This window comes from Blennius ocellaris (genome assembly GCF_963422515.1).
Source record: "Blennius ocellaris genome assembly, chromosome: 2".
Taxonomy (NCBI): Eukaryota; Metazoa; Chordata; class Actinopteri; order Blenniiformes; family Blenniidae; genus Blennius; species Blennius ocellaris.
In genome coordinates this window covers 12,376,438-12,386,596 of record NC_137651.1, presented here as the reverse complement: position 1 = coordinate 12,386,596, position 10,159 = coordinate 12,376,438, and the positions used below count along the sequence as shown (strand labels likewise).

General features: G+C 40.6%; 1 protein-coding gene across 1 annotated transcript; it reads right to left on the bottom strand.

The window, feature by feature from the left end:
• Positions 1 to 1,863: 1,863 nt before the first annotated feature.
• Positions 1,864 to 9,795, bottom strand: aadac (arylacetamide deacetylase). The gene is made up of 5 exons (XM_080503560.1): positions 9,409 to 9,795; positions 8,033 to 8,261; positions 7,436 to 7,505; positions 6,146 to 6,317; positions 1,864 to 5,086 (listed from the first exon to the last, which is right to left on the bottom strand). Exons 1-5 carry the CDS (start codon positions 9,547 to 9,549, stop codon positions 4,460 to 4,462), a joined length of 1,239 nt encoding a protein of 412 aa, XP_080359686.1. The 5' UTR covers positions 9,550 to 9,795; the 3' UTR covers positions 1,864 to 4,459.
• Positions 9,796 to 10,159: the final 364 nt, after the last annotated feature.

Here is a 10,159-nt window from a genome sequence, read left to right as displayed (position 1 = left end):
TTTTATACACACACACATACACACATATATATATATTCAATTTTACCCTCCATTTATTTCTTACGGTCGTGCCCCCATCTTCCAACACACACACACACACACACACACACACACACACACACACACACACACACACACACACACACACACACACACACACACACACACACACACACACACACACACACACACACACACTGTGTTTTGAAAGCATATTAGTCATATATGATCATTCAATTGTACATGTGTCTCTTAAGTGTTATGTTTATTGATGTTTTTAATTTAGAGCTGCTTTTACTTCATTTAGTCGAGAATCATCCGTGGAATGGGTTAACTAAAGAAGCAGTGATGAAACAGTTCATGGTGTGTGTGTGTGTACGTGCATGTGTGTGTGCATTATAAGTCTCAGGTTTCCTAATATAAAACCACAGGTGTGAAACTGACGCAGAGTCAGCAAAATGGGCCAGGAGGTAAGTGAGGACAAATCCAAAGTTCAATTTTACACATTGAATGTGATATGTTGTTTCAAAGGTAATATGGTATTATTGTAATTCAGTCAACTGAGGTCACGGAGAAACAAGGCCATGTTTGGTCACAGGAACGTTCCAAAGTCTTCTTTTTGATGTTTTTTTGTTTTTTACAGCTATCTCTTCTATTTTCATTAATAAAGAAACCACTTTGTATTTTTTTGCAACAATTTAACATCTAATCCCTCTGCATTTGACCATGAATAATTGTTGTTTAATCTGATGAACACTATTGCACCTAGACAAACTTGTTTCTCTCGGTTATATTGCTTTTTAGCAATGAGCTGTATCCACAGAGAAGTGAGTGATAGCATTTTTATGTAAGCGTCCCTGACATTCTCACTACTCTGTGACCTTTGTCATAACTATAAAACAGCTGTGGAGTTGTTTCTGTTATGGGGTTAACACCCTCCTGACATCAACATAAAAGATTTCAGTTTTATTAAGTCAACATAAACTGTAGTCTGTGTTTACAACACAGCATTTGACTGCATTTTGGAAGTGGAAGCTGCAGTTTTCATTTTAAAGCTAAATTTGCTGGTTCAACACTTGATGAAAATCCTAATACAAAATGATGTAGTTCTCTCTTCTGGATTTGTTTTATTTTGGAATTTATTCTGCATTGGTCTTCCACAACCAATATAGTGGTTTCACTTAAAGTTTCATTAGTGTGTAATTAATCCTTGTTGCATGTGCTGTATGACCTTTTCTCAAAAAGCTCAGTAGCAAAACAGTATGTTTTTTTATCTAAAAGTAATATTAGTTATACTCTGGTCTTAAAACTTACCAAGATTTCTCAGAAATCACTCCATGTGGTGCTGTGAGCCGCTCGTCAATATCCAGGGCTTTAAACAATCCCATGCGTATCTCATCCACTCCAGGGGCCATTCCACCAAGATGTTTTTGATTACCTTAGTGACCTGCGCCAGGGAAATGGATGAGATTCCCCAAAAGCCTCAATGCTTCCAGTAAGGGAGGCATGTCTCTCGAATTGAGGATAACCACAAATCTATTAAGGTTTTAACTGATATTTTTATGTATTGTCTTCATTCATATATAACGTTTCTACTGGGCAAGGTCTCTATATTAATTCATTGCATTGTATCATGGCAGATGCTGGTCCTGTTGCAATTGTGATTTGAAGCCTGGTTCATCACACTCAAGATAAAGGCTTAACCCGACACGTCATCAAAGTCTTGTTTACAAATATAATTATCCAACTATGTCTTGACCACATCTAAAGCAGCATTTTGTTCCAGTGTGTTTCTCTTCCTCATTCATATGTATTTGCACACAAAATACAAATAATGAGTGGTGAAAGATCAAGTCATTTTAATGTCAGATATTAAAATTAAGAATGATGTAAATCATACACTGTTCAAAAAGGAATATCATGACAAAAAATACAAATGCTTGCATGAACAATTGAGAATGTGTAAGTGTTTAAGCAAAGGAACCAAGCGTCTCTGGAAAGCTAGCAAAAAACAAAATCCATAAAAGTTACATTTTGTCATGGTGACATACATTGTTTGGAAAAATAAGAAACTTTTTCAAAAAAAGACAGAGTGCACTGAATGACATTAAATAAAGACTTGTAACTGTTTCAGCTCAACAGTTACTACATTCCATAGATGTTTTCCATTAAGTAACCATCCTGTGAGCAGAAAACCACCGACAGACTGAGGATTACAGAAGTGATGAATAAACTGTTTAAAGTCATCTCACATGATTGTGGAGCTTCAGGGAAGATACATGCCATGAAACACTGCAGGACATTGTTGGAGCTAAACACTTGAGCAGGACTAAAATCTGTGTGAAAAGCACAAGTTGCACTAATTTAAACTGCAAAAACAGTTTCTTCAACAGCATTCAATTCACACCAGCCTTTGAGTTGTAGCCAATTGACCATTCATTCCAAAAAGGTCAATCGACAGTGAATGACACACTAGCTTATTAGAATCAATAAGAATATGGGTCACAATAATGACATTTTAATCATGAGATATATTCCCGAATGGAAACATTTCCTGGGATATTTTATGAAAAGCTGCTTTACTCAACACTATATACTGTAAGTGACGCTTGGGGGAAGACATACAGTCTCATATAACTTTTGCTGTAAGAACCCTAAAACTTACAGTGGTCAATAAAGATTACATTCCCCTTTAACAGGCTCCCCTCAGTTATGAGCCATTATTCTCATCATTCAAACTTGTACAGCGTTGTACAAACATTTCAAGCTGGTGTGGAGATGGAAAATCAGGTGGAGCCATGTCAAAAAAGGGCTCTATTAATAGTTTATTTTCATGACTGGATCAGAAATTGCAAAAGTGAATTGGTAGGAGAGAAATTGGACGGTGAGATCGCCCTTTGTCTTCAAAGCAGCATCAGCTATTTACCAGCATGCTTTTAATGAACTTGCTCAGAGGTTGCTTAACAATGTTTTTTTGGACATGCATTTTGATTCAGACGCTTCTGTCTCTGTGTGTAAATCCACAACGATTCAAATATATCAAGGTCAGGGCTCTGTGGAGATAGGGCTGAATAAATGCTGGCTATATGCTTGTATAGTATTCTAGAGCTTCTAGAGTATGTATGGTTATCCTGTGCATGTATGGGTTTCCTTTAGGTATTCATTTATGGATTCTAAATTACCTTTATGTGTGAGTGAAGGCGCTCGTCTGTCTCTGTGTTTTTCCTGTGGTGGATTGGAGACTTGCTCATGGTGTAAATTCCCTTAAAGCATAGTCAGACTCCTGACAAAGCAGTATCTCAAAGCAATGGAATCCGATCATTTAGACTAGGTTATAGATGCTGTTGCCTTGACCAGGCTCGCTACGCTGAACATACTCCACATTCAACATAAGTCCAATGGACTTGTTTCAGTTGCATTCAGACGCCTCCTATCTTGACAAATGCGGACATGCATGGACATAAAGCAGTTTAGAAGACGGAAGGATAGAAGTATGCATCTTTGGAGTTGTTTTCCTCTGCAGCAAAATAGATTTTAATCCAATTAAAGTCTTTTAAGCAGGTGACAGATGAGTAGCATTATATCAAACCTGCATAAAACCTGTGCACAATGATGAATGTCCGTGAAGGAATATATATCTGTGTGGTATAAATTGTGTTTGTTACAGTATGGCATTTACTTAAGGTCTTAAGGTTACTTAAAGTCTTTTTTTTTATGTGGAATGTGGATTTCAAAGGAAAATAAGAAGAAGTTGATGACTACTTACTATACTTACAAACATCTATGAGTTATACAATTAAGGAGTTGCTCTGTCCTGGAGAAAATATAACTGTGCTTAATGCCCATTTTCCCATCTTTGATGTTATAACACCAGAGTTATGGTTTTATAAGCACGTCAAAACAACCTTAGGTTTCAGTGTGAGGTTTCAGTGATCAATGTTAACTTTGGCCAAACACACCCATGTCAAACTTAATTCCTGCTTGGCCAAAACTGTTCCTGGATCCGTAAAAACCCCTGATGGGATTACTCAGATTGTTCCACTGCATGCTTCCATAAAATCAAACAGCAGTTTCATATGGTGCAAAACAAAAATAAGACACACCAAACCAGGCCAGCTTTTAAGCAGGAAAAAAAAAAACAAATGTGGTGACAGTCTGCAGCCTGATGTTAACTCTGGTCATGTGATTGTTGAGGTAAACACACTGTCACTGCTGTGTGCTTATGTCTTTTTTTGTTAAGTCCAGTTACATCTAAATGCATGAGTGCAAAAAAAGCCCTATACATGTATCAATATATGTACATACATTAGCATAGTTGCAGGGAAAGAAACGCATCACAAACTTTTAAACACCAGGTGGGAAAAGGTCCCACCCAAACAAAAATGGGTGCATTGAATGGAAAAACTGGAATAACCATTGATCAACAGGGAAAAGAGTTTTTTTTTGTTGTTGTTTTTTTTCACAAATTTTCCTTCAGCCATTTGATATAGTTGTATGTCAACTGGCGTCCAATGAGAAAGTCAGTTGGCCACACTGTGAACATCAACGCTCCGTGAAATCCTGTGTCATAGTGTTCATGGGTCACCTCAACGCCAGCCGCGCGGAGACGTGTGACGTACATGATCCCGTCATCTCGCAGCACATCATACTCACATGTCAGAATGTAGGCCTTGGGCAGAGAGCGCAAGGCCGAATCCGGGACCAGCAGTGGCGACGCCCTCGGATCAGCAAAGGACTGAAACGGTCCATCTACCGCTCCCGCCTCCCCTTCACCTCCCTGCACCACAGCTGGAGCGCTGTAGTTGTACTTTCTGTGGTACGTTTCAGGGAGGAAGGCGCTCCAGTTGACAAACTTCAGCAGACTGGAGGATTCTGGGTTGTTGTGAGTATTGGCCATCATGGCTCTGAAGAGGGCCTTGTCACTCGTGAAGTACTCACTCCAGAAGCGCACCATGAGAGTGCGGGGCAGGATAGGCATGTCTTGATTCTGCTGATAGGAAGGTGTGTTGAGGTCCAAGGCCTGTAGTACTGGGTAAATGAGTGCTTGGGCTTTTAAGTGGACGTCCCGTCCCGGCTCTTTCAACAGCTGTGAAGACAAATAGAAAAGTGTTATTGTCTGTCGTGTGTCTCATGATAAGTTCATCAGATCAACACCGAGAAGACAAAACTTCTACTCCTTCCTCAACTGCAGACTGTGATACACAAAATCCAACCATCAGTTAAAATGTGGAGGTACCTTATTCAAAACATTCAGTTAAATTTGCCATCAGCAAGGACATTTCTTTTTAAATACAAAAATATTTTGCATTGATCAACAGCACAATAGATAAATGAACATTGTCATATAAATTCTTCTTTGTTTGCAACAAACTTGGTGAGACTTTGTCTTTTGTTCTCCCCTGTGAACACCCCCCCCCCCCCCCCCAAGCTTGACCAAATGTACCAGTCATGCTTGCTTACAAGATTAAAAACATTAATGTTTCATAACTCCTCTGGCTCTCTTCACTAACGTGCCTAAAACCCAGCAGTAATCCGATCCCCTGAGCTTCAGTGCCTCTGGAGTTGTGTTTGACTGCTTGTAAGTACCTGTACTCTGAAGACATTCCGTACTTGTATGTTGTAAAACAAGCAGCTCAGCTTGATTATTTTTACGAGTGAGTGCGTGGGGCTCAAGAAGACCCTGGTGTAGCACTCATACAGCATTGGCCCACAATGGCTTTAGCGCTATATAGTCTGACAAAGAAGACGTGCAGGGCCTATTGCACAAAACTAGCTATACAGTCATTCCCTAAGTATACAGTGTGCTACTAAATAAGAAATTTACAGGACAGTATGTTTATGTGTTATGGCAAGTCTTTTGCAGCGTTGAAAACCACAACACCTTGCAAATTGTTTGCCTTGGATGCTCCATTATGTGTTTGGAATGACTGGATAATATGAGTAAGACCAAGTACATAGCAGGTGATGAAATACAAAAGCACATTTAGTTACACGGGGCCTTTTAAAAACAGCTCCTGCAGCGCAGTCTAATACAGTACTCTTTATTATATCCTGGCTCATTAAGTTTTACTCATGCAAAGTGTTCACAAAGTCTCGATTAATACTCAGAAAATAAAAGGCACTGAGAGGCAATTAGATCCTCTACCTGCTGGGACACAGCCGCTGCCAGGTTCCCTCCTGCACTGTCTCCAGAAACAGCAATGCGTTCAGGGTCCACAGAGAACTGGGCCAGCACCCCCTTCTGGAGGAAGTGTTTGACCACACGATAGACGTCCTCATAAGGGACCGGGAAGTGATAGGCAGGGGCAAGACGGTACCTGATAAAACAGAGCAGCTGCAGATTAACATCAAAACATAAATAACATAAGCTTTGAATGTCATGTGCACATCCCAAATTTTAAGTTCAGGAAAATAAATATGATAATGGAATTTTCCAGAAGATGTCAGGTGATGAGCAACATTGGAAACCACAGTTCAAGAACGCTCACTACAGTTTCTGCAAAGACAACACAGCCAAAAGATTACATTTTACAGAATCAAAAACAGTTGGATAAAAAAATGACTCAAAATTATCTATTGCAAATGTAATCATCAATTCAAATTATACTGATGGACTGCTACGTTATTTTTTTATATATCTAACTACTTATAATTGCACAACATCTTTTAGGGCATTTGATTCCATAATTAATATATCTAATTAGATTAGATCATTTAGATTTTTGCAATGTTCACAGCTCTTTTTAAGTTGCATCCGCCCAAAAAAAAAAAAAAAACTGCTTTGTGACTTCATTAGATCGTCCACATTTGTCTTGCACTCACCAATGTCCTGTAGGTGTCTTCTTAAAGTGTTTTAATCTACACTCCAAATGTTATACCTCCCCTGAGCCTGTGATTGGTTAAAATGTTTAAGTACATTCTTAGCAAACTACTGTGACAAATAAAAATGAGGGGGAAACCCTTCAAATCCCACAGTCTGTCAATAGCCACAAAGAACAGACATGATATAATGATTTAATAACCCAGCAATGCGGCTTCAAATCTGGAAAAAATCTGTACAGAGAAACATGGGTTAAAGGCAGCACTATCAAAAGCTACAGTACTCAGAGACAGTGCTGGAGCCGGATGTGCCAAAGAACAACAGGGAAAGGCCTGGCAAGTCCCAAATGAAAACCTGTTCGCTTCATTCTACTGCATCATCTCTTCAACCGCGCCTGTGACTAATGAGAGAAGACAGGGACATGTGAGAGGAGAAATCTGAGACCGAGATATAGATAGGGGGAAAGAGGTGGTGTGTGTGTGTGTGTGTGTGTGTGTGTGTGTGTGTGTGTGTGTGTGTGTGTGTGTGTGTGTGTGTGTGTGTGTGTGTGTGTGTGTGTGTGTGTGTGTGTGTGTGTGTGTGTGTGTGTGTGTGTGTGTGGTAATATTTACTTACTCTACAGAAAGAACCACTGCATCTAGCTCGGTGACAATCTTCCTGGCCAAGAGATCATATGGGCTCATCCCTGCAATGAAAAAATACATTTCAAAATAATACAATTACAATGACGCATAAAACCATTCCTAATTATCGTCTTTTTTTTAAGGTAGCACCACAGTGGTACTTCCTGGAGAGATTTATTATACCGTAATTATTTCAGCCGTTCGACAAATTGCAAGAACAGTATGAGGCATGTCAAACTCTGTGTCATGTTTTTACATGTCGGATTAGCGAGAGGTACCACCCTCTGGGATTCCCGCCGCTGCAGCAGACGGCACATTATTTGCTCAGGAAACTATCAAAGCCGGGCATGTTGAGTTTCACAGGTTTAGCCTCTATTTACGACCCTGCCATAATAGCTGTCAATAGGAGTCGACATGACGTTGCAATGCGATATGTCACATTAATAAAGTAATAGATTTTCAGAGTGAGTTCCTGATTGCTCTGACAGGAATATATATTAACTATTCATTCATCTTTCTATCCACCCTTAAAAGTCCGAGTCATAATTCAGAGCGATAAAAAAGAAGGCAAGTCGACCCATCAACTTACGGGAACTCCCCAGACACCATCCTCCACCGTGTAGGTATATGACAGCTCTCCTGAGATTTATGTCGCTCTCCTGGTGCTGAGGCTGGTACAGCACCACCTCCACTCCATCAAACCTCTCTTCTGTCACCTTGACATGCTCATCAGACACAGGAGCTACTTTTTCTAGTAGCGTAATGAGGTACATAACCCCCATGTAGTCCTTCAGCTCCAGTAGCTCGCTGAAGTCTGCCTGGAAATAGAAATGCACAGATGTCAGGTGTACAAATAGCTACATCAGAAAGGAGAATCACTCAACGTACAATAAATCTACTGCAAACCACATCACCTTCACTGACCTGAAGGATTGGTGGATTTGAAAGACCTTCAGATGTCTAACTTTGTGGTCTTGCTCAAATGTTGCCTTGTGATTTATTACCAGTCCCACTGAAGAGTTTCAACTTAATAACATATTACAGGCAGACTGATAATCCACTATGTGTGCTGAGGCAGGCAGTCAGTGGCTGGCATGAGGCTGATCAGCTGATACTTTCTCATTGTGACCACATGAAAGTAGTAAAAATTCTCCTTTATCATCACAATCACTGAGCAGAAACTGGGAATTTCAAACATTCTGAAAATGTGGCTTGAAAAAAAGGAGAAGCCAATACAATCTAGAAACATTCACTAATAATGATTTGTTCACTGTGTACACAGATTTTGCTGCATAACTAAAAAAAAAAAAAAAAAAAAGGCTAGGTCAAATACCACCGATGCACCCTTGACAGTAACATTATTTTCAATAAAGAAAAAAAGCCTTCAGACATACCACTGCCATCTGTGCATCACAAATATGATTGAATATGAATTATAAGAGGCAGAAGACTGAACTTGCACTTTTTCTGAGTTGGCATGAGTTGTTGGACATGCTATTTGTAGATTCAGGTAACGCTCTAAAGATGATATTACAAACACAACTATTTGTTAATTTATTGGGAGTCCATGCCATTTATTTGAGAAAGGTAGAAAGCATCAATCAACAGGAGACAGTATACTGATGAGCCCGAAAACAAGCATGAAATCATTAACGCACAGAGGCTGCAGTAAACCACGGGCGCCGAACGGTCATAAACAGAGGCCGGTTTCCTTAATAGGGTCTATTATTAGACCAGGTTATCAGGACTATACAACACATGGATTATCATCTGACATAATCTGGTGTAACCAGCATGTGTATCTACATCAGCAAAAACAAAACAATAAACGTGTAACTAGCCACCGAAATCCACACCTGAATGAATGAAGTAAAATCAATTCTGCGTATTTTATTCTAACATATAAGCCGGTGTTCGGCGTGTAAAAATTTTTGCATCTACATCTTATTAGTGGAGAAAACTTACCAGGTGGCTCAGACTCCTGAAGAAAGAGTTGGTCAGCATGAGTTTCCATCTCTCCTCTATCTCCTCCGGAATGGGCTCGTAAATATAATAAGCGGTCAAAGAGCAAAGAGCCACGAATAAAACGATGCTTCCCAGCCTCATTTTTTCAAAGAGCGTCACCGGCTGCACGACGCAAACACAAGAGTCCAAGTTGCGCGCGTGAAACAAGTCAGTCAGTCAGTCCGTCAGTCCGGTGCGCGTCCCGAGCTGAAGAGCTCCGAGTGGATAGAAAAGATCCGGGCGAGCTTAAACTCCGCAGCGCCTGGCTGCTGTCATTTGATGGTTATCTGCGTGCATATTGGGAGCGTTTCGTCGCTGCTCGTGCGCGCCCCGTAATGCACGTCTGTCTCGTGGAGAATTAATTGAGGTGTCAGTGATATGAGAGCACGCACACAGACACGGGGAGCTCACGAGGCAGAACCTTCCTACCTTGGCCCGCGACGCAAATTCCTCAGGTGCCTCCTAATCGCGGGCTTACACGGGACGCAAACTTTGCTGCGCGACGCAACAGCTGATGTACAAATATTGAGGCTCACGCACATCGGCAGTGGTTCATGCGTTCACATTTACAACGTGAGGAGGGGAAAGTAAGCCTGCTATTGATGGTGTCACTGTGAAAAAGGGAGCTCTGGTTCCCTGCAGCCAATGAGCAACTGTGCACGCAGTCACTGGAGCGCTGGACCACTGTGAGACCTGGACACGATGTCTCTCA